At 45.1% G+C, this 27,635-nt stretch overlaps 1 protein-coding gene across 8 annotated transcripts; it reads left to right on the forward strand.

Annotated features, from left to right (window-relative positions):
* The first annotated feature begins 495 nt into the window (after window positions 1–495).
* ZFYVE27 (zinc finger FYVE-type containing 27) lies at window positions 496–26,943 on the forward strand. Of its 8 annotated transcripts, none has more exons than XM_081268154.1 (13): window positions 496–698; window positions 2,031–2,222; window positions 7,152–7,222; window positions 9,058–9,244; window positions 14,270–14,365; window positions 16,092–16,204; window positions 16,915–17,054; window positions 18,254–18,325; window positions 19,668–19,688; window positions 19,851–19,995; window positions 23,868–23,914; window positions 24,437–24,518; window positions 25,468–26,943. In XM_081268154.1, the coding sequence occupies exons 2-13, from the start codon at window positions 2,032–2,034 to the stop codon at window positions 25,530–25,532; spliced, it is 1,230 nt and encodes a 409-aa protein (XP_081124280.1). In that variant the 5' UTR covers window positions 496–698; window position 2,031; the 3' UTR covers window positions 25,533–26,943. The 8 variants fall into 8 exon arrangements, with proteins under 8 accessions (XP_081124280.1, XP_081124281.1, XP_081124283.1 ...); XM_081268156.1 differs by lacking the exon at window positions 496–698 and adding an exon at window positions 3,029–3,122 and having other exon boundaries at window positions 2,053–2,222; XM_081268155.1 differs by lacking the exon at window positions 19,668–19,688.
* Window positions 26,944–27,635: the final 692 nt, after the last annotated feature.

Here is a 27,635-nt window from a genome sequence, read left to right on the forward strand (position 1 = left end):
AGAGGTAGCTAATGAGCCCCCATAAATGAGTGCTGTCATTAATGAAAAACCATCGGAGATTAACTGGGCCACATGGTGCAAGGGGACTGAGCTGGGAAAAGCCCTCTGGGAAAGAACACAGTAGTAACTCAGGAAACATCGAACCGCCTTCTCTGCTAGTCATCAGGCATACAAGAGAAATATTCTGCCTTTCCTGGTTTCACAGTGCCCAGGTGACTAGTCAGGTAAGTGCCAAAGTTGGGAGGAAAATGGATGAAGGCATAGATTCTTCAGCAGAGCTTCTCCCAACTGTTCTTGCTGTAGTCCTTCAGAGCGAGGCGGGGCAGCAGGGTGCAGGGTGGGCTTCCAGGGTTCCACAAGATTTTGTGAATCCCGGTAGAGCAGGGAAAGGCGCGCAGGTGCACCACTAACTAGGGCGCTCACCCGCGCTCAAGTGGGTGGAGCTAAACCGGAGCGCGGGGCGGGGCGGGCGTGCTGACGTCACGAGCACGCCGCCTCAGATCGCCTCGCGTCCCGGAAGCAGCGGCGGCAGCGGCGGCGGCGGCGGCGGAGGTTCTTGGACCCGCGGCTTCGGAACAGCCCTAGGAGGAGGCGCGACGTCGGGGCGGGGCGGGCCTGAGGAAACGCTCCGGGGCCCAGCGGCCTTCCCGGTGCCCCCTGCCTGGTTCTGCCCCTTCCCTTACTACGCCAGCGTCCGGGTAGGTGAGATGCCCTCACGCCCAGCCTCGGTGCGTCCGCCGATTGCAGACTTGGGCGCCTGGACCCCGCGGGGTCTGCCACCTGCTGGCCCAGCGACCTTGGGTGTGGCCTCCTCTGCTTGGCCTAAGGAGCCCCCATCAGGCCTCTGGCACTGGAGAGTGGCAGTCTAGGCCTCTGCCCGCGCTGACCTGCCTCAGCCTTCCTAGGCTCCTATCTTATGCCTGCCTTGGGTTCTTGACTCGGCCCACTGGGATTTCAGGCTCTTGGTGGCTTCTTTGTCACCTCCTCTCCTTAGGTCGCAGCGCGTTGCTTGGGACTGGTTTATGTCGCTGCTGGTTTGGAGATTGTTCCCCATTTGCTGTTTAGTGCTCTGGATAGGACTTTGAAATTAGGAAAAAACACGAAGGTTCTTTGTGACTCTTTCAGATAGGGGATCTGGGAATGGGGCCTTGAAGGTGACCACTGCCCCTAGGGATGGTCCACGAGGTTGATGGGTAGAGGGAGAGGAATGAATGGTTAGAGGATGGGTGCCGGCAGGAGAGAACACAGTCGCGCTGGAGGAAAGTAGTTCATTTACTCGTTCGCAAGCAGTTATTAGGCTTGAATACAGAAACACTGATGAGTGTAGGACAGCCAAAGTTAAGAGGGGAGACTGGCAGAAAAGTAGGGAGTTTTACTTTGAAGTTAAGTGTTTTGTTAGTTATGACCCTATTTATTGCCTCAGACCTGGCTGGGGCTGTCTGCAAAAAACGTCCTGGAGCAAAGGAGTGGCTGTTTAAGCTTCCCCCTGAAGCAGAGTAGGAATTGACCAGGTAAAGAGTGGGCGAAAAATATTCCACGATACTTCTCCTGAGAGCACAGACTGCCTTTCCCCAGAAACCATGTGTGCCTGATCATTATGGGGATTATTTATTCTGAGTATTGAACCCAGGGGTGCTATACCATTGAGTACATTCCCATTCCTTTGAATTTTTATTTTGAGACACGGTTTCACTAAGTTGCTGAGGGTTTAGCTAAGTTGCTTAGGCTCCTGCTTCAGCCTCCTGAGTCACTGAGATTAGAGGCATGCACTGCCACTGTGCCCAGCATGGCTTATTTTGATGAGTCTGTGGAGAAGAGCATTGAATGGATTTTGAAGAAGAGGATTTTATGTCTGAGTAATTCACTTCACCTTGATAAACTTCAGTTTTTTTCTCTGTGAAATGGGTATTTCACATGTAGCCCACTTAACTTGCCCACTTTTATTATCAGTGTCTCAAGAAATAATTCAAGAAGTGTGTTGGGAACTGGGAGTGCATTACAAATGTTGGGAATAATTATTATGGTTACAGGATGCAGACATCAGAGGGGAGTGGGCCAGAGCTGAGCCCCAGCGTGATGCCCGAGGCCCTCCCAGACGCTCCACCTGCCCCTACCAAGTCCCCAACGTTTGATCTTTTCAACTTGGTTCTGTCCTACAAGAGGCTGGAGATCTACCTGGAACCCCTGAAGGATGCAGGTGATGGTGTTCGATACTTGCTCAGGTACAGACTTTATGGAGTTCCTCTGATCTGCTTAGCCTTCTGCCTCCTTGCTCTGTAGGAGGACTGTGGCTATTTAGGCAGTGGTTGGGCTCTCTTTTCTGCCCTGGTGACGACTGGTTCTGGGTGGACCATTTGGTAGGCACTGGGAACCATCTAGCTTTTTATCAGGATTCTTTGGTACTGGGTAAGCTCCTGTCTCAGGATTGTTAAGACAACCTTGAATATTGGCCTTCTATAGCTTAGAACAGGCTTAATTTTTTTCTCCTTCTCTTCCAGTATTTGCATAATTAACTAGTATATAATTTTGAGCAGAACTTAATTACAAATACTTATGAATAAGCAGGTACCATTTTTGGTAGTTGTTTGAGATTATGGGTCTCAATTTTTTTCCTATTCTGATTCGATTTTCATCCTGTATAATTTTCTTTTTTCCATCCTTCAGCTTACTTTACTTAAGTGAAAGTTCCTTTTTTTGTGTGTGTCATTGGGGATTTAACATAGGGATCCTCTACCACTGAGTTATATCCTCAGCCCTTTTTTGTTTTTGAGATAGGGTCTCAGTAAATTGCTGAGGCTGCCATTGATCTTTCCATCCTCTTGCTTCAGCCTTCCAGTTCACTAGGATTACAGGCATGCACCATTGCACCCAGCATGTGAAAGTGTTTTAAATTACAGGTATATGACATTCCACTCCCTAATTACTTTAGTTTTTGTATCTAAATAATAAAGGACATATTCTTTCATTATCAAAATAAATCGTACCTAACACAACAACAAATAATTCCTTGATTTCTTCTTGTACTCAGTTTATATTCAGGTTTCCCTAGAATGTCATGAAGAATTGTTTTGGCCAGATTGTCATAAAGACCTTCAACTCTCTAAAGACTGGAAGGAGGCAGGGTGAGTGGAGTTAGGCTGCATCTAAGCATGCTGTTAAGCCTTCATCTTTGCCTCAGACTGGAAGTCGTGGGCCATTTATTATCATTTATGTATTTATTGGAGACAGGATCTTGTTCAGTTGCCCAGTCTGACTTTGAACTGGGTCCCAGCGATCCTCCTGGTGCATTTACTATTAACTCTCTGACCAAGACCCTAAATTTTTCTTATTCTCCCCTTTAATTTATGGCAGTATCTCTAGAAATGAGCTAGTCAGTGTTCCAGAGCCATGTTCTATACTGTAAGGTTATTGTGTTCTTGGTGCAAGAGGTAGCTGGGAGGGGGGCTTTTATATGGTCCTGGCACCACCAACTAGCTGAAATGAACTTTGGGCTTCCTCAGTGGAGGAGGTGAAGCCTTCAGAGAGTAGGGCTATGCTTTCTGCATTATAATATGTGGGTGTATGTGTGTATGTTTTTCCCTTTTGAGGCAAAGCAGAAATGTTATGATAATCCTGCTCTTCTGTCTTTCCTCTGGTAGTCTGTAGGCTTCTTGGCACACTAACCTGTGAGTGTTTTTCCATATCATGGAATTAGAAATCTAAGGAAGTAATGGGATTGGTTAGAGCTGGATGGAGGAGGAGCATCAGACCTAATCCCCTTCTGTGACCACCCCCCCCCCAACCCTGCACCCCACATTGTGGTCTTCTTGACCCTGGCAGAAGGAGTACTGGTCTGTGAAAGAGACTGTCAGATTAGTTTGTGTTTTAATTGTTCTTTTCTTAGTAAAGAGGATTTAATTTTGAAGAGGGATCTAGCCTTGGGCTTTGGCTGTTAGGTTTGAAGCCTGGAGCTGCAGTCAATTTTTTAAAAACTCTTTTGGGATCAACAACTTTACTGGGTTGGTCTCCCAGGACCCAAATATTAGTAAAGACATTAGGTGGAAGGGGAGAAGCTTTGAAATGAAATTGACTTTTTATACCTGAAATAGGATTGACTTTAGACCTAGCTTTTGTTTATTTGTTTTGTGATACTAGGGATTGAAACCAGGGGCACTCTACCACTAAATTATGTACCTAGCTCTTTTTAATTTTTAATTTTTTATTTTGAGGCAGGGCTTCACTAAGTTGCCTAAGGCCTTGCTAAATTGCTAAGGCTAACTTCAAACTTGTGATCCTCCTGCTTTAGCTTCCTGAGTTGCTAGGATTACAGGTGTTTGCCACTGTGCCTGGCTCCTTATTTTGTTTTTACCTTTGGTGACCACCGGAGGTTCTGAGGCCTGATTAGGGTGGTACAGGTGGACTGTGATGAATTTCAGAAGAAAGGCAAAGAGCCTTCATTTCATTACCTTACTCATAATTTTTATTAAAATGCACACCCCCTGTATAAACTCATTAACATCATTTTTTAAAATAATTTTTTAAGTTGTAGATGGACACAATACCTTTATTTCATTTATTTATTTTTATGTGGTGCTGAGGATTGAACGCAGGGCCTCAAACATGCTAGGCAAGTGCTCTACCGCTGAGCCACAACCCCACCCTCATTAACATCATTTAATAATAGAAATTTTCCAATTAGAGTACAAGAAAATACATTTAGATTCTGAATGCACTTCTTATTGGCAGCTTACCTTTTGTTTTCAATATTTAGTTATAGGTGGACACAATATCTTTATTTTATTTTTTATGTGGTACTGGGGATTGAACCCGGTGCCTCACACATGGTATGTCAGCGATCTACATCTGAGCCACAACCCCAGGCCTGGCAGCTTACCTTTTTATTTTTCTATTTGTCTCTACTCTATCAGCTGGCCTTGGCTAGACTGACACTGATTTTAGAATTTGGGTGTCAGTGGCTTTATTATTAGAGACTAAGGTGCAGCTATAGCTTGTCTGCTGTGTTCTATATCCCTAATCTTCTTTCTACCCTCTTTGGCGACTTCTGTGTTGCCACGTGGTGGTGGTGGTGGTGGTGGTGACAGTGACTGCTGCTGCATCTGTTCCAGTTCACACAGTGTGTGTTTGTGGGATGAATTCTGCATCCTAGTTTTTAATATATTAAAATAAAGTCTATATTGTTTTTTTCTCCCTTTGAATTAATATATGTTCAAGATAAATTCTCACTCTGAAACTTATGAATATAGCAGAGGAAAGTCACAAATGGAGTGAAAGAATTCCAGGATTTGTTCTTTCTTGATTTCTGTATTAGGTGAATTCTTTTTTTTTCTTTTTTCTGGGTTTTGTTTTTTTTTTTTTTTTTTTTAAATGGGAATTTTATTTATTTATTTTTTTTTTAGAGAAAGAGAGGAGAGAGAGAGAGAGAGAGAGAGAATTTTTTAATATTTATTTTTTAGTTATCGGCAGACACAACATCTTTGTTTGTATGTGGTGCTGAGGATCGAACCCGGGCTGCACGCATGCCAGGCGAGTGCGCTACCGCTTGAGCCATATCCCCAGCCCTGGGTTTTGGTTTTTGAACTCAGGGGCACTTGACCACTGAGCTACAACCTCAGCCTTATTTTGTATTTATTTAGAAACAGGGTCTCACTGAGTTGCTTAGTGCCTTGTTTTGCTGAGGCTGGTTTTAAACTTGTGATCCTATTGCCTCAGCCTCTCAAGCTGCTGGGATTACAGGTGTGCACTACTGTGATTGGCTCTAGGTGAATTCTTATACCATGGTTGTATGTTCTTATGAAATTGTAAAAAATGAATAAAGGAAAGTATTAAAGAAGAATGTTTATCAGCTTTTTTCACAGGAGAATATACCCTAACAAAACACAGGTGGAATGGTATTAACTAGGTTTCTTTTCTTTCTCTTAGTACTGGGGATTTTATCTGGGGGCCCTCTACCACTAAGCTACATCCTTCCAACGCTCCCCTCACTCTTTTTTTTTTTTTTTTTTGGCATTTCTAGGGACTTGCACATGCTATACAAATGCTCTGCCACTGAACTACATCCTCAGCCATCCCTTCTTTTTTTTTTAGTATTTTTTTTTAGATGTTGATGAACCTTTATTTTATTTCATTTATTTATATGCGGTGCTGAGAATTGAACCCAGTGCCTCATGCATGCTAGGCAAGCACTCTACCACTGAGCCACAACCTCAGCCCCCCCCATTCCTTCTTTTTTTTAAAAAAAAGAAATTTGAGACTTAGCAGGGTCTTGCCACGTTGCTAAGACCAATCTCAAACTTGGCAATCCTCCTGCCTCAGCCTACTGAGTTGCTGGGATTATAGGCATGTGCCACTATGCCTAGTTTAACTGGGTTTCCTTTTTCATTTTGGTATTGGGGATTGAACTCAGGGGCACTTGACCACTGAGCCACATCCTCAGCCCCATTTTGTATTTTATTTAGAGACAAGGTCTAATTGAGTTGCTTAGTGCCTTGCCATTGCGGAGGCCGGCTTTGAATTTGTGATCCTCCTTTCTCAGCCTCCCGAGCCTTTGGGATTATAGTCATGTGCCACTGTGCCCAGCCCCACCCCTTTTTTATTTTAGTTTGAGACAGGGTCTTGCTAAGTTGTTGAGGATCTTACTAAATTGCTGAGGCTTGCTGCCAACTTGCTAACTTCTCCCTTAGCCTCCTGAGTCATTGGAATTACAGGGATATACCATTGTGTCCAGTATTAACTGGATTTCTGTTATTATTATTATTTGTAATTGTAGATGGACAGAATGCCTTTATTTTATTTGTTTGTTTTTATATGATCCTAAGGATCAAACCCAGTGCCTCACACATGCTAGGCAAGTGCTCTACCACTGAGCTACAGCCCCAGTCCTAACTGGATTTCTTAACAGATATTTTATACATTCTTTCTTCTGGGAGAAAGTCTACAGGTATTCTAGTTTTCTTACCCCAGAGCTACGATATGACCTCTTAACTCTTCTCCTAGCCACCTGTTGGAGAGACAGGCCCACTTTCTATTTCTCCTTGGTCTTCTGTGCCCCACGCTGCCACCTCTTCTGGTATGGATGTCCCATCTGTGCTGCCCAGGCTTTTCTTCTGGCTGGAGGAGCGGCTCTCTGGTGATAAGGACTCTCTGTGTTGTAGGTGGCAGATGCCTTTGTGTTCCTTGCTGACCTGCCTGGGCCTCAACATCTTGTTCCTCACTTTGAATGAGGGTAAGAATTGCTTCCAGGGACCAGTGGTTTTTATGAATAAATGTGGGGGGAGAATACCAAGTTGGAGCTATATGTGAGGGAGTCCCTCTTCTTGCCCCAGGTTTGCTTTCCCTTGTGTCTGCTTGGTGTCAGAACAGAGGCTTCAGAGGGACAATGCAGGCTAAGCTATTAGTGTGACCTTGGGCAAAATTACTTAACCTGACTATTGAGGCCTAATTTTTCTTACCTCCAAAGGGAAGATATAGTAATGTTTTCCTTATACAATATTTGTGAGGAATGAGATAGTCTCGGTGTGATACTTATTAAATCAGTGCCTGAAATGGAATCTGTAGCCAGTACATGATTGCTGTTGTCATTAAGTTTATTGTTTCTTTCTTGACTGCTGATGCATTGACCTTTTTCAAATTTTGCTTTCCTAGATGATTTCAGAGGCCATTGGGGGTGTGGCATGGGGTCAGGGTACTATAAAGATGAACTTTACTATATAGATGAAGGGATTTTTCCCCATATCTGTTATTTTTATCTAGTTCAGCAAGTGAACTGGTTTGTGGGTGGGTGGGTGGGAATGCCTGCTGGGCAGTTAGTGGTGGTAAGGAGTGGTTGGAGCCTTTAAGAGATATGTGGACAAGTGGGTAAATGCAGGGGTCTTGGGTGGTGATGTTTCCTGCAGATCTTTTGTTATGATGTTTTCTGGGACCCAGCCCTTTCCCTGGTTGGTTTTGGCAGGTGGTTGTAGTTTAAAGTCAGCTCCTTCAGGAAAATGAGTGAAGGGTCTGGGATAGAATGTTCTGAGGAGCTGGCCCTTTATTTGTGTACTCTTTCTTATATTGAACTGATGTTTCTCAAGTGCCTCTTTTGTTTCCTATGGAGATATGAATTCAGTGGGTTGAAAATAAACCTAGTTCATACAAGATCTCCTGTTTCTTAGTGGAACTCTTCTTGGATCAAAAGTTCCCAGGATGTTCGATTTTTCTGAGTATATTTCCAAAGTGAATCAGCTTCTATGACATGTTTAACAACTATTTGTTTATTAAAATTTAAACTTTTTTTTTTTTTGAAATGGGATCTTGCTGTATTGCTTAGGCTAGTTTCCAACTCTCTGTCCTCCTACCTCCGCCTCCCAAGTAGCTGGGATTACAGACATGTGCCACCACATCTGGCTTAACAAGTATTTACTATGGGTCTGTTGGCTGTCTTAGCTTGTTATTGGGATGTTCTGTCAACATAAAAGAAATTTCTTCTTTGAATTTTATTTCAGCCTCCTTATTTCTCAGTTCACAATCTATAGTGATCTATAGTATCCTAAAAGCCAAAAGAAATGCTTCCAATCTGCACTAGTGGCCCAAAGGTCTGAATGTTGGTCATCTGGAGCTCCTAGCAGCCAGACTGCAGGCATGAGATGCCTATTGTGTGCTAGAAGTATTTTTTGTTTTTGTTTTGTTTTGTGGTGCTGGAAACTGAACTCAGGCATACTAGGCAAATGCTGTACTACTGAGCTATGCCTATAACCCAGTAGCATTTTTTAATGTATTAAAAATGAGGCTGATGCTATCTATACTAATGGGTGGATGGACAGCATTCCTTCAAGAGTTTATGTTAGTGGAGGAGACAGTGAATGTACTTGTAGTCTCTTGTGTGGTAATAGGATCCACACGGAAAAGCAAAGCTGGGTAAAGGGGGCTGGAGGGTGTGGGTGAGATAAGGTATCCTATAGGGTGCTCAAGGAAGGCCCCTCTGGCCCCAGGGGAGGTGAGGGATCGAGTCTGTGGGCTCTGGGTGGGCAGCCTCCTGGGCCTTGCTTAACTGCATTACCTACAGTGTTTTTGATTCCTTAGGTGCATGGTACTCGGTGGGTGCCCTGATGATTTCAGTACCTGCCCTTCTGGGCTACCTTCAGGAGATTTGCCGGGCACGGCTTCCAGAGTCCGAGCTGATGCGGAGGAAGTATCATAATATAAGGCAGGAAGACCTGCAGAGAGTTCGTCTTTCTCGCCCTGAAGCTATGGCTGAGGTCAAGAGCTTGTGAGTATGGAAGACAGGCCAGGGAGGTGGGGGAACAAGCACATTACAAGAATAACAGTAGCCACCTAAAGGTGCTTGCTGGTGCTTGCTGTTGACAGATGTCGTATTGGGCAAACCACCAGTGTTACTTCATTTAATCTTTCTAGCAGTTCAGGACTGTGGCTCTTATTATTAGCCTCCACTTGTGGATGCAGAAAAAGACTTAGGTAGCTATGAAGTGTCTGAGGTAGGACAAGACTCCAGATCCAGCTAACTTCACAGCTGTGCACTTTCCTCTAGAGATATGGTCTAAGGCCTCGACTATGCATGTGCCAGCAGGCGCTGCTGCTTGGGTTCAAATCCTGTCTCTTCCACTTACTGTATAACTTCAGACAAGTCACTTAGCTTCCCAGCACCTCAAGCTCCTCATCTGTTAAATGGGCTGAGGGCAATCTGGGTGCAACATCTGACATCCCACTGATTTCCAGGGTTAATAGGGCTTACTCCTAGGGTGGTTGTGAAAATTTCTCTAGTGAGGGGTACCCAGGAACTGTTCAGTAAATCTTCAGTTAGCATCACTGCACTGTGGAGAAATTTCCTAAACATGATAGAGCTGGTACTTTGAGGAAGCATCTTAATACTGTTGAAATATTACTTGTGCCAACTTTGGTTGCAGCTGACCTTTGCCGAGTCCTTTCCTGAGCTGGGTTCTGCAGGTTCTTACATACAGTAGGAGTGAAAAAGTTATATACAAATGGATACCTGGGCCCTGTCCAGCAATATTGAGTTATCTGGAGAGGGGCCCAGGAATCTTTTTTTTTTTTCTTTAAAAAGCTTTTTTTTTTTTTTTTTTAACTTTGAAGTAATTTTAATTAACAAAAGAAGTATAGGAATAATACAGATAGCTCCGGTACACTCTTTACCCAGATAGAAGATTTATTAACATTTTGACATTTTGGTTTCAACTATCTCTATTTTTTTCCTGAACTTCTTGAAAGTAAATTGCAAACATCATGTCTGTTTACCCCAACTTCAGCAAGTATTTCCTAAGAACAGGAACATTCTCTTATATATTTAATACTTGTAATTAGAATGAAGAAATTATGTGTACACACATACATATACACACGTGTGTATGTATATGTGTATATGTATATAGGGTGCTGTACCACTGAGCTACATTCCAGCTCTTATTTTTTGAGTTTGAGACAGGGCTCACTAAGTTGCTGGCCTTGAACTTGTGATCCTTCTGCCTCAGCCTCATGAGTTGCCAGGATTAGAGGGATGGGCCAGGAAATTTAGTTGGTAATATTAACATTAGTATTATTATTTACTGTATAATTATATCATAATCATATTTTGCCAGTTCATTAATAAAGGTCTTTATATCAATTTTCCCTGATTCAGGAGCTATTATAGGTCACATAATACATTAATTTTTTTTTGTGTGGGGTAGGTCTGGGAATTGCAAACCAGGCAAGCACCCTACTGCTGAGCTGCATCCCTAGTCCATACCTTTAATTTGTATGTGTTTTTAGTTATATTTGACATATTTGAATAGTGTAAGCTTATTATTTTGTGGAGGCTCCCTCAGTTTGGGTTGTTTGGTTCCTCATGATTAGACTCAGGTTATGCATTTTTGATGGGACTAAGACAGATGATGGTGTCAGAAGTGATGTTGAGTTCATTGTCACTGCTTCCATATAAGGGCCCATAGTGTCAGGAAATACTAACTTTGCTCACTTGCTTACGGTTTTGCCACTCTAAATTGTCATTTTACCTTCCGTTGTTTATACTTTGTGGGGAGATACTTTGAGACTACAAATATCTTGTTCCTTATTGCTGAGAGCCATAGCCAAGTCCGAATGACGCATGGCATTTTTGCCAGAACGGAGTGGTTGAGAGGTGATGCCAGCAAGTCATTGAGATGATAATGGTTATGTTAAGCTGTGTATATTAGACCCCTGCTGTCCGCCTCTGCCTGCTACTTTGGAGTTTCCATTTGGTTGGGGAAGTGCTGGAGGAGGTTGCTGGTTCCTGGAGGAGCCGCATGGCGTTTGGGAGAATTCCCAGGGAGTGTATGTGAAGTGTGCTGGTGGAGTTCAGAAATAAAGTTTGTTCCTGCTTCAGTGGCTCGTGATTTGTGCCCAGCCAGACTGCGGCACCTTATCAAACAGTCATGCATTGCTTTGAAATGCATAATAGGTCTTTCCTTAATCACTTTATTACTGTGATGGTCACAGGTAGTTTTCTGATTACTTTATATCCACATTTGTTAGTGGATATTCTCCTCTGAGAAAATGCTCTTCTTTCTTATTAGTATGAATTCACAGATTTTCATTTTATTCTGTGGGTTTTAATCTTTTGCTGTTATTATTTACTTTGATCAAATTGTCCTAAATTTGGCAATTTAGGTCAAGGTCATTTTTTTTTAAGAGAGAAAGAGAGAGAATTTTTTAATATTTATTTTTCAGTTTTCGGCAGACATAACATCTTTATTTTATGTGGTGCTGAGGATCGAACCCAGCACCCCGTGCGTGCCAGGCAACTGCGATACCACTTGAGCCACATCCCCAGCCCCAAATAGGTCATTTTTGAGCTGGCATTTTTCCCATCATTTTCTTTCCTTTTTTTTTTTGTGTGGTGCTGGGGATTGAACCCAGGGCCTTGTGCATGCAAGGCAAGCACTCTACCAGCTGAGCTATAACCCCAGCCCTATTCCCATCATTCTTTAACACTTCCTTACTTTATGGTACAATAGAATTTTCAAATTTATCTTATATCTTTCCATGCCCAAGTCCTAGAAGCAGCTGTTTCTACAAGGCGCCCTTCAGAAATCCAGATCTGAATACAGGATATGCTTATGGGTTCTGGGGTATATCTATGTCTTTTAAATTTTGAGGCAGAGTCTAAGTTGCTGAGATTGACCTTGAACTTGCAATCCTCCTACCTCAGCCTCCCAAGTCACTGGGATTAAGACGTGCACCACCATGCCCGACTCTGGGATGTATCCATGTTTAAAACAAAACTCCCTAAGTGAGTTACGTTCCAGGTGAAGAGGCATGGATCTTCATCCTGCCATTTATCCTCACAGTTGCAGAGCAGCATTTTTTTTTTTTTTTGAGAACAATTTATTTTTTTTTTTATTGGTTGTTCACAACATTACAAAGCTCTTGACATATCATATTTCATACATTAGATTGAAGTGGGTTATGAACTCCCAATTTTACCCCAAATGCAGATTGCAGAATCATGTCGGTTACACATCCACAATTTTACATAATGCCCTATTAGTAACTGTTGTATTCTGCTACCTTTCCTATCCCCTACTATCCCCCCTCCCCTTCTCTCACATCTTCTCTCTCTACCCCATCTACTGTAATTCATTTCTCTCCTTGTTTATTTTCCCATTCCCCTCACAACCTCTTATATGTAATTTTGTATAGTAATGAGGGTCTCCCTTCATTTCCATGCAATTTCCCTTTTCTCTCCCTTTCCCTCCCATCTCATGTCTCTGTTTAATGTTAATCTTTTCTTCCTGCTCTTCCTCCCTGCTCTGTTCATAGTTGCTCTCATTATATCAAAGAAGACATTTGGTATTTGTTTTTTAGGGATTGGCTAGCTTCACTAAGCATAATCTGCTCTAGTGCCATCCATTTCCCTGCAAATTCTATGATTTTGTCATTTTTTATTGCTGCGTAGTACTCCATTGTGTATAGATGCCACATTTTTTTTTTCCATTCATCTATTGAAGGGCATCTGGGTTGGTTCCACAGTCTAGCTATTGTGAATTGTGCTGCTATGAACATCGATGTGACAGTATCCCTGTAGTATGCTCTTTTAAGGTCTTCAGGGAATAGTCCGCAAAGGGCAAATAGCTGGGTCAAATGGTGGTTCCATTCCCAGCTTTCCCGGGAATCTCCATACTGCTTTCCAAATTGGCTGCACCAATTTGCAGTCCCACCAGCAATGTACAAATGTACCCTTTTCTCCACATCCTCGCCAGCACTTGTTGTTGTTTGACTTCATAGTGGCTGCCAATCTTACTGGAGTGAGATGGTATCTTAGGGTGGTTTTGATTTGCATTTCCTTGACTGCTAGAGATGGAGAGCATTTTTTCATGTACTTGTTGATTGATTGTATATCCTCCTCTGAGAAGTGTCTGTTCAGGTCCTTGGCCCATTTGTTGATTGGGTTATTTGTTATCTTATTGTCTAATTTTTTGAGTTCTTTGTATACTCTGGATATTAGGGCTCTATCTGAAGTGTGAGGAGTAAAAATTTGTTCCCAGGATGTAGGCTCCCTATTTACCTCTCTTATTGTTTCTCTTGCTGAGAAAAGACTTTTTAGTTTAAGTAAGTCCCATTTGTTGATTCTTGTTATTAACTCTTGTGCTATGGGTGTCCTATTAAGGAATTTGGAGCCCGACCCCACAATATGTAGATCGGAGCCAACTTTTTCTTCTATCAGATGCAGAGTCTCTGATTTGATATCAAGCTCCTTGATCCATTTTGAGTTAACTTTTGTGCATGGCGAGAGAAAGGGATTCAGTTTCATTTTGTTGCATATGGATTTCCAGTTTTCCCAGCACCATTTGTTGAAGATGCTATCCTTCCTCCATTGCATGCTTTTAGCCCCTTTATCGAATATAAGATAGTTGTAATTTTGTGGATTGGTTTCTGTGTCCTCTATTCTATACCATTGGTCCACCCGCCTGTTTTGGTACCAGTACCATGCTGTTTTTGTTACTATTGCAGAGCAGCATTTTTTAGATGAGGGAACTGCAGCCTGGAAAAGTTAAGTGGCTTCCCTGATATCTGCAGCTAACAAGAGCAGGAACCTTCAACTTTCTACCTTGGCAGGGAGCTCCGGAAAGGAGACGAAACATTTTGAGTGTCTTGCCAGACCATTTTCTCCATGCTTTTAGGATCCATCTGGGTCTTTAAAGAGGTTGGCCACCTCTGGCTAGGTCCCCAGGACTTCTCTCCTGCCTGGTGGCTGGATAGGGCAGGGCTTGCTCACTCACAGAAGTCCCTGTGTCTGCAGCTTGATCCAGCTGGAGGCTTTCCTGACCCGCCTGTGCTGTACCTGCGAAGCTGCCTACCGTGTACTGCACTGGGAGAACCCTGTGGTGTCCTCACAGTGAGTGGCCCTCCTTTCCACCTTCAGTACTTGGCATGGATTTGCAGCTGTGTCCAGTTTCCTTAAGCAGAGCCAGTTGCCTTGAGTGTCGTTCCTGTGTCAGGAAAGAACTCCCTAGTACCCTGTGTGTCCATCTGTTGTTTGTTTAGATGCTTTTTTTTTCTTTTTAAATGTGTGATAAAAATATTTTAATAGATAAACAAGTAGATGAATAATAGACAAATAAGTCACCATTTAATCTACCATCCTGAAATTGTAGTTGATATTGTGTTTGGTTTATCTTTTAGAGTTGGTCATGTGCCATATACATTATAGATGTAGAGCTTCATAGTATATGAGGTTTCTTTTTTTTTTTTTAAATACCTTTATTTTATTTTATTTTTTATGTGGTGCTGAGGATCAAACCCAGCGCCTCGCACATGCTAGGCGAGTGCTCTACTGCTGACCTACAACCCCAGCCCCTATGAGGTTTCTTTCTCACTCTTTTTTTTTTTTTTTAAACTAATGACATCATAAGTAGTTTTCTTTGTTGCTACAAAGCCTTTGGGATTATTTGTAATCCCAGATTAATGTAGATTATGAACCTGTTATAATCTGCCAGACAATACTATTATGTTTAGTCAGCTTCTGCTTTTCATTACTAACTCTTAACATGAGTGTTTTTGTGGATTTAGCTTTAATCTTGTGAAATTTTTTTCTTAGAATAAATTAAGGATGAAACTACTACTTGACTAGATATTTTTGAGGCTATTTATATATGAATATGAATAATATTCTAACTTATTTATCTAGTCTTCACCTTGTGCCAGGCACTGTGCTCAGTAGTTTCTGTGTATTATCTCATTCTCTGGTAACCCTATGAGGTAGGTTTTTTTTTGTGTGTGTGTGGTGCTGGGGATTGAACCCAGGGCCTGTGCATGTGAGGCAAGCACGCTACCAACTGAGCTATATCCTCAGCCCCAGAGGTACTGTTTTGATCCCCCTTTTATACATGAAGGAAGTAATGCTCAGAGAACTAAGGGATTTGTCAACAATAAGAAGGAGCAGAACTAGATTCAGTTGCCAGTTTGTCTCTAGACTTCAGAGTTGAGACCCTGAGAGTGATAACAGTTGAACCAGTTCATGTGCTGCCAGCCTCTGATGCTGCCACAGCCTTACCAATGTCAGTTGTTAGCAACCAGTGACTTGTTTGGTACTTTTTAAAAAATATATATATTTTTATTTGTAGATGGACCCAATACCTTTATTTTATTTATTTTTATGTGGTGCTGAGGATTGAACCCAGTGCCTCACATGTGCTAGGCAAGCGCTCTGCCACTGAGCTACAACCCTAGCCTATTTGTTGGTACTTCTTTCTGTTTTTCCTCTTCATTATTTTCTATCTTTTCCCTTTTTTTTTTGGTGGAGGGGGGAGTACTAGGTATTAAGCCCAGGGTGCTTTACCACTGAGCTTCATTTCCAGCCCTTTTTATTTTTTGAGACAGGATCTTGCTAAGTTGCTGAGATTGGTATCAACCTTGTGATTCTCTTGCCTTAGACTCATGAGTTGCTGGGATTACAAGTGTGTGCTGCTGGGCCATCTCCACTTGTTTGATTAGCAGATCTTGCCACTTTATTAACCATGCCCAGAGCTACTTCTCACTTGAATCTATATATGATTGTGCTCCAAACCTGTTTTCTTCTGATCTTGTGAATTTTGATCTTATGGTTCCTGTCTGTCATCCAGGTTCTACGGGGCTCTTCTAGGCACAGTTTGCATGCTGTATCTGCTGCCACTCTGCTGGGTTCTCACCCTTTTAAACAGCACACTGTTTCTGGGAAATGTGGAATTCTTCCGAGGTAAGTCTTAAGGAGCCTGAGAGCTGAGGCCCAGGCCAGGTCTGAAGACCAGGTTAGGTGGGCTTCCTGGCTCATTTGTGTTTATAGCTAATCTTGTGTTTGCTCTGCCTTCCACAAGGGAGCAGCATCACACTAGGGTTCTCTCTTGGAGGGCCATCTCCTGAATCTCAGGTATTAGTGAGGCTGATGTCTCTCCAGGGGACACTACCACCAGAAGGTCCCCTCTCCTTTCCCCAGGCAGATTGAATCACTGCTTACTGATATAGTGGCTTCTGGGAGATAAGGGAGGGATATATTTCTAAAGATGCCACCTGTATCCCGGGCTGCAGTCACCTAGAGTTGCCACCACATCTCTTGTGTGATCCTAGAGTTTGTTGTCTGGCGTTTGAAGTGCGGAAGCAGTCTGGAGGGGCCCAGTGCTTGGGCATTTGTCATATTTGTTTTCCTCCCTGTCATCAGGTGATTAATTACAGAAGTCATAATTTATGGAGCACTTACTGCATTGAATCTCTAGCAGTCTTGGGTAGGTGATGGTATCCCTGTTTTGTTCATGAGGCTTAGGTTAGGTAACTTGGCTCAGGTGACTCTTTCCTGTAGCAAGGGTGTGGTGCTGGAGAAAGAGGCCAGCCAGTTGCAGAAGTGGGACCCCCGGAGTGCCACTCATTCTGTCTTATGTCTGCCTCTCACCCTCTTCACTTTGCCTTGGGTAGTGGTATCTGAGTACAGGGCACTTCTGCAGCGGCGAATGAACCCGAAGCAGGAAGAACATGCCTTTGAGAACCTGCCACCACCAGATGCTGGTGGGAAGCCTGCTCTGCTAGACAGCACACCTGCCCCCACACCCACAGAGGTAAATGTCCCTAACCATCAGCAAAATCCTGCTGTGTGTGGGTGATGTGATGGGTCTTCTTCCTACCAGCTTGTTCATGTTGCACAGCTCTTGGACTGGCCTCTCTTGTAATTCCTGCTTCTTCCCAGGCCTGATCTCCAAAGGCTTGATAACTTAATAAGTATAATAGAAATAGCTGCCCTGTGACACAGCCACATCAATGTTTATAGCAGCACAATTCACAATAGCTAAACTGTGGAGCCAACCTAGATGCCCTTCAGTAGATGAATGGATTAAAAATATGGCATATATACACAATGGAAGATTTCTCAGCAATAAAAGAGAGTAAAATCATGGCATTTGCAGGTAAATGGATGGCATTGGCGAAGATAATGCTAAGTGAAGTTAGCCAATCCCAAAAACACAAATGCCGAATGTTTTCTCTGATATGAGGAGGCTGACTCATAGTGGGATGGGGTGGGTAGCATGGGAGGAATAGACGAACTCTAGATAGGGCAGAGGGGTGGAGGGGAAGGGAGGGGGCAAGGGATTAGCAAGGTTGGTGGAATGTGATGGACATCATTATCCAAAGTACATGTATGAAGACACGAATTGGTGTGAACATACTTTATATACAACCAGAGATATGAAATATTGTGCTTTATATGTGTAATAAGAATTGTAATGCATTCTGCTGTCACTTATTTTTAAAAAATCAATTAAAAAATTAAAAAATTAAATAAATAAACCTTGAAATTAAAAAGAGAAAGAAGAAGAAGAAATAGCTGCCCTGTGCTTTACTGAGTACTGACTCTGTGTCAGATACTGTTCTCAGGGCCTCATAGATGTTGATCCCATTGAGTTTAGGTTCTGCCTGAGAATGAGATTATTCTCAGTGGCACAAGAGAAGACTGAGGCACAGAATGGCTCCCAAGACCCTGGGGCTAGTAAAGGGTACACCAAATCTGATTAAGCTCCGGTTTTAGAGTCCTGCTGTCAGCCACTGTGGGGCCAGCCCTGGTCTTATTCCCTTTGCCCTGGCCCCGTAGGGTTGGAAGTTCCTGTCTTTTCTGCAACTTCTTTCTTTCTTGGAGTTGTGTCATTTCCTCTGGCACAGAGACAAGTGTTTTGAGAACCTGATTGCTGGCTTGGGAGGGGCTGTCTTCTTTGGGGATCAGGGCTGTCATCCTTCTCCTCTGTCACAGAGTTTCTTTTCCTAGGATCTCACTCCCGGCAGTGTGGAGGAAGCTGAGGAGGCTGAGCCAGATGAGGAGTTCAAAGATGCCATTGAGGTGAGTGCCCTTTCCCAGCACCCTCTGATGACCAGGCCAAATATGGATGGCCCTCGTGCTATGGGATTTAAAAAATTCTCTTACATCCAAATGAGAAGCCAAAATTTGTTCAGAGCTAGATGGAACTGTTCAGTTGAAAGGGTGCCAGCAACCCCTGTTGTCTGTCCTGTCATCTATTCTGGGTGCTCAGGGCAGAAATGGCTCTGAAAGTCTGTGGGAGACACCCTGCTGGGGAGTCGATAACTTCTTACCATTATTGAACACTATGAACTTGGTGCCCCTGATGTAGGGAAGGCAGATTTGGAGGAGGCCAATGCCCTGAGTCTTTGCTCTTTTGCAGAGAAAGTTTCATAAGATATCCTTTTGGGAAGTTGGGAAAAGTGTTTGCATGGCCAAGTGCTAGGTTAGGGGAAGTTCAGCAGTCTTGATCTTAGAACAGTGCTTTAAAGTGGTGGTTTGAAGAAGTGTTTTATTTGGGTTGCAAACTTTAAAGTAGTTTCTTGAGCCATGTTTAAAAATGGGGATTGTTTTTTCCCCATAGTATTGGGGATTGAACCCAGGCCCTGCACATTGCTAGCACGTGCTCTGCCACTGCAGCAGTCAGAACAGCTAAGGTACCACTGTCTCCTTTGGAGAAGTCACATGTTGCAGTTATACATAGTCCCCAACATTTCCTGTTGTCTCCGGTCACTGAAGCCTAGTAGTGGTTACTAATCATTGTCACATTTTCACTATTGTTTTTCTTAGAGTAGATAATCTTTCTTTTCATATTTCTTTGTAAAGTGAGAAATTGAGATGGAAGCAATGGGCATCCTGTGAATTTTCACCTGGTCTGTGACTCACACCTGACTCGATTCACTGTTATATTAGCCCAGTCCCTGTGGGTATTTGCATTTTTGATGCTACAGAATTTCTCTAAGTCTTGATATACGACCATAGGCCATGACTCTGGGGAGGATGGAGATATTATAGTGGGGACTTGAAAGCATTTTTGTTAATTGACCCACAGTAAGAAACACATTTTGCATCTTGATGCAGTTCAAGTTTATTATCTGTAAGATATGTAAAACTTTAGTGAAGCCAGAGTTCCCTGAAGACATCTTAAGGGATATTTTCCTTCCTACCCTGTTCTGTTCTATTCCAATAATGACCAACCTGGCTTTCTCCAAGCTTCTTCTGTGCTGGGCTTCTTTCAGGGGTGGGCATCCATTAATCTCATGCAGTGGGTGGTGCTCAGAATTTGAGTTTCCTTTTTTCTGGAGGACCCCTTCCCAGCACTTTCTTTCTACTACTCTCTCTCTGTCTTTCTGTTTTCTCTCCTCCCCTGCACCTTGGGAGGCAGGAGACCCACTTGGTGGTGCTGGTAAGTAGGAGTGTTGGTGACATGGGCAGGGGCTGGGTGGGGGAGGATGACTGAGCCAGCTCTGCCACACTTCGTGGGGTCTGCTGTGCCTGGTTGCCTCTGCATGCCAGTCTTGGTTCCTTGACAAGAGGTGAACAGGACTGAAACAAGCTGTTCCCACAGGAGGATGATGAGGGCACCCCATGCCCTGCAGAGGATGAGCTGGTCTTACAGGACAACGGGTTCCTGAGTAAGAATGAGGTGCTGCGCAGCAAGGTGTCACGGCTCACGGAGCGGCTCCGCAAGCGCTACCCCACCAACAACTTTGGTATGGTGTAGGAAGAGAATGGGAATGGGAGTGGGGAGGCTGGAGGAACTTATGGGACTGTGTGTGTGTTGGGGTGGGGGGGCATACCTTGGCCATAGAGACAGAATCTTGAAATTGTGTGGGTTCTGATTTGTGAAAAGAGCAAGGAGTAAAGGTGTGTCTCTGGAACCCTGGGAAATTAGCAGATGTTCAGAGATATGAAAAATTGTGCTCTATATGTGTAATAAGAATTGTAATGCATTCCACTGTTATTTGTTTAAAAAAATCAATTAAAAAATTTTAAAAAATATTAGCAGATGTCCATTGGGGCTATCGAAAGAATGATAGTGAGTTTCTTCTTGTCCTTCCCTCCTTATTGGACATTAGCTTGCTGGAAGAGATCTCAGTTTGGGAACTTCCTTGCTAGTCTGCAGAGAGCTGTAATCCTGAGGCAGCAGATCCTCAGGATGCAGTCCAGCATTCTGGCCAAGCACAGAATGGAGCCTGAATGCCTGCTACAAATCATAGTTCAGCTGAGTGTTCTTTAGCAAATTATTTCCTGTCCCTGGGTCTCAGTTTTCCCTTCTATAATAGGGGATAAGAGTTCTCACCTGGTAGGGTTGTTCTGGTTCTCACATGTGAGAGTATGTATAAGGGTTTGCACAGTATCTGGCTGGTTCATGGGAAGTGCTTAGTAAGTGGGTACCATTAATATGGGAGGCCCTGACCTGTTCTGTAGGTTCCTGGGAGTCTGTCTTGGTCTGATAAGGTCAAATTTGTAGTTTGGCCAGCCTTTATTTTACTGGGTGGGTCAGGGAAGGCAGCTTGGAGAGGGGTGGACTGGACTGTTAGTACAAGTTGGAAGCCTGACTTGGGTTTAGAACTCTGGGAGCAGAGCCAGACAGAGCCATGGTGGAAGTCTGGAGTAGCTAGTGACCTGAGAGCTGTCATTGTGCCTGTACTGTTCTGGTGTTCAGTGAGTTCTAGTTCTGTGCCCTAGGAAAAGTCCCTGGGGTTTTCTTGAGGAATTTGACTCAGGGCCTCCAGGGACCTGCCTTCTGCCTCTACAGCCAAGCATAGCTGTTGTTTTCTCAGGATCAGAGATCCTGGACCTGCTTTTTCCTTCTGCTGTGTGAATGTCTCCCGGCATTCAAGATCCCTTCTTTTACTTGTGCTGAGACTTCTGTAGAGCACTCTGTACACTTGGTGCACTTGTACGTATGTGATCCCTGTGCTCATGGAAAATGTGATGGGCAGGCACTTCTTATGGACCCAGAAGCAGCCAGATTCCAGAGGTCATAAGTAATACTACTTAAGGGTTATTACTCCTGGTCCAGTAAATAATCTGTTTATATCTGTGCGTTTCAAGTAAAGCACTTAGGTGTTCCCATTTTGCGGATGAATAACCTGAGGTAAAAAAAGTGATTTTTCCAGGGGCTGGGGTTGTGGCTCAGTGGTAGAGCTCTCGCCTGGCATGCACGAGACATTGGGTTCGATCCTCAACACCACATAAATGTAAAATAAAGATATTGTGTCCACCTAAAACTTAAGAATAAATATTAAAAAAAAAAGTGATTTTCCAAAGACTTTAGTTAATAAATGGTAGAGCTGGATCCCTAGTCCAGGTCAACTCATTCTGCTCCTGCAGTTTTTCTTACCATCCTTACTCTATGATTTTTCTATGTTTTGGTATCTGAAGTCTCTTGTTGTATGTCCTGTTTTTGGTTTGAATATTCCCTCCAGAATGGGCAAAGGCTTTTTTTTAGGTTCCCTCAAGGATGGCACAAGCAGACATACTTCTTTTCTCAGGCCCCTCCTTGCTCCTCTTCCTTTGAGACATTTCCCTCCCCTGAAATGTCCTTGATCTCTTTGCTGTGAGGACAGGTGTAGCAGCTCTGCTTCTGAGATGTCTGCTCCTGGGTCTGGGTCCCCTGGTCTAGGTGAGGTGAGCTGCTCTGGGACTGTCTTTGTTTGTCTGGGCTGCTGTAACACAGTGCACTACACTGGGTGGTTTATAAACAAAAGAAGTGGATTTCCCACTATTCTGAAGGCTGTGGTCAGATCAAGGTACCAGCACGATTAGATTCCAGTGATGGCCTATTTCCTGGTTTAGAAAAGGCACCTGCTTGCTGTTGTCTCCCATGATAGGATGGACAAGGCAGTTCCCTGGGACCTCTGTGAAAGGCCTTCCTTTGTAATACTATCGTTTGGGGATTAGGATTCAATATGTGGACTTTGTGGGGACCATGGCAGGTGCTATTTCATCTGGCTGTTGGTACATGAGGCCAGTGCATGGGAGGAATGAGGACCAGTTGCCTAGGAATGTCTGCTGTGGCCTCCAAGTGGGAGGGTGCTTGTGGGGAGACCCCTTCTGTCCTGGAAGCTGAATGACCGTTGCCCTGTCAGGCTGTGTAGCCTTAGGCTCACCTGCTCTCACTGTCTCCATGCCATCGTCACCTGGTGAGTCAGTGTGAGTGAGTCCAGGCCTTTGCTGAGAACAGGGGCAGAAAGAGTGGGCAGGCATTGGGAGGAACAAGGTTGCCCGCCTCCTGTTGCCTGGCTGAGCTGTTGTTAGTTTCCAGATCCCTCCCTGGCCCTAGGCCTGTTTGTTGCTAGAGGGCTGTTTCCCTGGATTCTGTGGCTGCTACTGGCACTGATTCTCCATCCAGTTCAGAGGAATTCTTGGACATGGGCCACAGTGTCAGTCTTTGAGGCTCTCCTTTTCCCCTTCCAAAGGTCTTGCCCTTGCCAAGGGGAGCAGAGGCAGACTGGTTGCCTTCCTCTGATTCTTAGCATAGGAGCCAGCGTCTTGGAGAAGTCAGTTTCCTACACCACCAGCAGACATGGCTCAGCTCTTTTCTCTCCTTTCCCTGCCTAGGGCTGGGAGCAAACCAAGAGCACAGTGTGAGCCTCAAGCACCTTGGCCTCAGTCTTCCTGGCTCTACTTAGTCTTCCTTTCCTTGAACCCAGGGGACATTTACTTCAAGCACCTGGGCCTTAGTCCTTCCTGACTTTAGCTAGTCCTCTGTTCCTTGATTCTGGGAAATCTCCTTTAATAAGAGCTGTAGGTGATCCTGTCTGGGCAGAGTAAGGAACCACATGGAGCTGTCAGTACAACTTTGGGGCCATTGTGGAGGTGAGGGCTGGCCTTGTACCTGGCCAGCCAGCCATGTGGCCTGGGAGGCACAGGTGCTCCCTGAAGCTGATAGCAGCTCTGGCCAGGAACACCCCCCCTCCATCCTTCATCTCTCCTTACACCACCACCCGCCTCCTTCCAGCCATTTTCTAAGCTGCCTTTGCCTCCTTGGCTAGTTGGAAGCTTTGTCTTCGTACCTCTCCTGTTGTTAGGCAGGATCGCCTCTGGGCTTTGTCTTCTCGTAACTAGCATGCAGCTCACAATATGGGAGCATTCTGATTGACCTTCATGTTTTCTTGGAAGGTGCCTGGTTCCAAGCTGTTCTCTTGGAATCTTATGGTGACAGAAAGTAGGGATCTGTATTTTGGGAGGCATTTCTGCCTCTACCCCACGGGCAGAGTATTGATAAGGAGACGCTCAGAAGGGTCTAGTCAGGCAGGTTCATTTGAGGATGCCTGTGGTCAGGGCCCTGCCGGCTTAGCTAGATTCAGGGCATAGATTCTTTTGGTATGCTTGATTTCTGCTGACCCTATAAGCACTCCAGGGACTAGAGCCATGTTAAGGCTGGAGATGAAGACAGGGGCTGTCAGGTCTTTCCTTCTGGCTCTGAATCTCGGCTTCGAGGCCTTGCTCACTGTGCCCAGTCAAGGAGCTGGGATGGGCCTTTGTTCTCAGCATCCCATTTAGAAGAGCCAGGAGCAGGTGAGTTGAGAGGTCTGGGCTGGGTCAAGGCTGAATTGCTGCCTCTGTTTCTCAGGGAACTGTACAGGCTGCTCTGCCACCTTCTCGGTGCTGAAGAAGAGGGTAAGTCTGTTTGTGGGTGTGTTTGCCTGGGGCAGTATACTTGTGACTGTGGGTTGTAGGGGAGTTGAAGGAAGTCATTGAAGAAGTCTGACTGCAAGTCTTGTGGGTCCTGGTGCCCACTGTTTGCTAAAGCGTGCATGTCTGGCCTGCCCCTCTGCCCAGGCCTTCACTACCCTGACCATGAGGTGTTTTATCTACTGTCACTTCTTGTTCTGTCTGGGCACCCTCTCGGTCCCAGTTCTTTTTTTTTTTTTTTTTAATATTTTTATTTTTTTAGTTGTAGTTGAACACAATACCTTTATTTTACTTTTCTGTGTTGCTGAGGATCAAACCCAGGGCCTCGCATGTGCTAGGTGGGCACTCCACCTCTGAGCCACAACCCCAGCCCCTCAGTCCCAGTTTTTTTGGTGGGATTGTCCTGTAGAAAGGAGGGAGTGGTTGGGGGCTCCAGATACTGGGGCTGGGGCTCCAGATACTGGGGCTGGAGCTCCATATGACATTGACTTTGTTTTTTGTCTGCAGCGGAGCTGCAGTAACTGTGGGAATAGCTTCTGCTCTCGGTGCTGCTCCTTCAAGGTACCCAAGTCCTTCATGGGGGCCACAGGTGAGCAGAATAGGCTATGGGTTAGGGTGGTGGTTGGGGGTGGGCTGCTTCCTGCCCCTCAGGGGGAGGCTGAATTGTGGGAAAAGAGTGAGGGATCCTAGTCCAAGGTCTGTAGTCTTATCTCCTCCATCCTGCTTAATGAACAAAAACTGGAAACCATTTGTTACATGCAAAGAATAGGTAAAACAGACCTGGGGATTATGAAGCTCTAACAGAATGAGCGCCTGTGATTGCTGCCTGGGGTGAGCAGGCAGAGCGTTTGCCACATCTCCAGGCTCCCCACTGCCTTCCCAGAGGAAGCCCGTGCTGGACTTTATTCTTATTACCTCAATAATGTTTTTAACAGAATTTTTAAAAATTAGTTTTTTCTTTTATAAAAGCTATACATGCTTTTAAATAAAACAAATATACAGATAACCCTGTCACCAGCATGGGTGTAGGATGAGTGTGTGCCTGTGTTCTTAAGAATGTGGTCATGTCTTCCTTCTCACCTTTGTGAGGTGTTACAGTGTCAAATCAAGTTTTTTTTTGATCTGTGATCTCATAAGTAACCCATGCTTATTAACTAGAAAATTTGGAAATTACTATCCAGAAGAAGGAAAAGAAAAATAATCCTGTAATCTTACCACTCAGAGATAACTGCTGTTAAAATGTTTTGGGAAGTTCTCTGGTATTTTATTTTAAAAACATTTTAAAAGGTGTTCTGTTGCCAAAAGAATTGCTAATGGGTAGGACACCTGAAAGAGGCGTACTTTTGGCATTGTCACCCAGTGTCCCTGTTCTCCTGGAATGAGGCATATCAGAGGGCATGCTAGTGAGCTGGGTGAGGAAGGGCAGGTGCTGGGCGGTGGGTGGTCTGTGAGGGTTTGGGGAGGTTTGGTCCTAGTACCTGGGGCCATGAGCCAAAGGGCTCAAAGGAGTGTCTCACCAAGTTCTTTTTTCTTTTTAGCTCCTGAAGCCCAGAGAGAGACTGTGTTTGTGTGTGCCTCGTGTAACCAGACATTGAGCAAGTGAGAAGAAGCCAGGCTCTGACCCGACTGGCAGTAGTCCTGGGCCAGCAGTAGACCCCTACTCTCCCCACCCCTGGCCCCCTGTGGTGTGTGCCAGGCAAATGTGGCCTGAATGCTAAGTAGGCTTCTCCTTCCTTCCCCGCTGTCTCCACTTGGGGCTGGTGATGCTGCACTAAAACCCCAAGGGGAGAGGAGCCCCAGGGCCTGGCTGTTGGCTCTGCTCTGCCCTGGACTGAGTGGATTCAGGACTAGGCAGTGTCCACCAGAGGGTAGCAGTGAGCTAGGCTTGGTGTCAACTGGGCTCTGGTGGTCAGGGCCAGTCTGGTCAGGCCTGGGGATTCAAGGAGACCTGAGGTGGGGAAAAGAGGCTTTCCTTATGGGGTACTGGGCCAGTTCCTAGCCTCAGCCTGTAGAAGACCATGGAAGTGCCACACCCTGGCTCTTCTGTTTGAATGTCCCTCTTTCAGTTATCAGGATCTGATCATTTCCCCACCAGAAGGTAGCCAGGGCTAATGAGACCAGGGAGATTCTAGAAAGAGTTAAAGTTCCTAGGTTCCCCCCAAGGGAATGTGTATGGGTGTTACTGCTGACTGAGTCTTTCAGCTTCAAGTGGAACACAGCCTGGGGAACCCACCTTGTAGGGACCTTGACTTGTGAAATCTCAGTCCACATGCTCTGGTGCCTTCTGCTCCGCTGGGCAGTTACAGGACACTCCCTGCCCTGAGTCTAGGGTAACCCTTCTCCAACCTTCCTTCCTTCCTCTGCCCCTTGTTCCGTGGAATGTGAGGCCAGGTGAGTGGGCAGAGGTCCTGAAACGCTTGACCTTTGGGGTCCTAGGAAGTGTAGGATCTTGCCAGGCTGGATCCTAGATTCCAAGGCTGTTTCCTTCAGTTACGGCATAAGACCACTGGGGTCCTCATCCTCTTTGCAACAATTTCACGTTCCCTCCTGGACTCGGGGGCACCTTTGTCTCCCCCTAACCTGTGAGCTGGCTCAGGCCCTCTTCCTTTGCCCTAGAGCTGCCCTCCTTTTTGAAGTATTTATTTATTTATTTCATGGTTCCTGGGAACATTCAGTATAAGGAATGGGATGAAGAGCATGAGGGGCTTCTCCTGCCTTGTCCTCTTTCCTGGGGTCATGGGCTGCCTGGGACCCAGAACCCCAGAGGTGGAGATGCTTCTGATTTTTAAGCAAGTGAGGGGACAGGCAACCTGTCCTAGGCCAGTACCCTCTCCAGTGCCAAGCACTGGCAGCCAGTGAGGCACCAGGTTCTTGGGGACCAGGCAGGCCTTGGTGTCCCTTCTCTGTCCCGTTAAGAGATGAGGGTTATGTTCTCTGTGCTTATTTACACTGGAAAAGAGTGGAAAGGATCTCTGTGTGTGTGGAGAATCACCAATAAAAGGCCTCAAGCTTCTTGTGTCTTCAGCCTGTCCGTGCGTTGGTGCTCTCCCTGGGGCTGGAGGCCCTGATCTCCCTGCACTGTCTGTATTTGCAAACCTGCCCTGGGCCTGTGGACCAGCTTTGCAGGGTGCTCTTGAGCACCCTTAGTGACAGAGATGTGGGAGCTGCACCCTCATTGCCTGGTCTGAGTGTGAGCTGAGAGGAGGAAAGCTGTGCTCGAATGGGGAGGGCTCAGCACGTGTCAGTGGGATTGACTTGGGCTCCATCTTGTGACTAGACTGAGGGCCCAGGCCCAGGGTTAGGCTTTGGACCAGAACTTGGTGAATGTTAAACAATGATGCTTTAGAATGGAAAGATTTTAGCTAATCCCTCTGAGAAAGCCAAAAAGGGTTAGCAGGCTGGGAGGCTGGGAGTAGCAGGAAAGAGGATTCGTGTCAGGTGGGACTGCAGGCCAGCTCGAGATCTGGTGCGGGCTGGGTACTCATTAGGCGCTAGGCCCTGGGCGAGCGCTTTACTTCTTACTTGGTGCTCATTACAAGCCTTCGACAAAGGCACTGTTCTTCCAGAGCAGGAGCAGAGTTCAGCAGCAGCAGGTGGGTACCTACCGTGGCCTACTCCACACTTGGCCCTCTTAACCATGTCCTTTACCATGGACTGGAGCAGTGTGAGAACGAGTTGCCCCCAGTCTGTGCTGCTTTCCTCAACT

Source organism: Spermophilus citellus (genome assembly GCF_964194105.1).
Source record: "Spermophilus citellus genome assembly, chromosome: 15".
In the NCBI taxonomy this organism is placed as follows: Eukaryota; Metazoa; Chordata; class Mammalia; order Rodentia; family Sciuridae; genus Spermophilus; species Spermophilus citellus.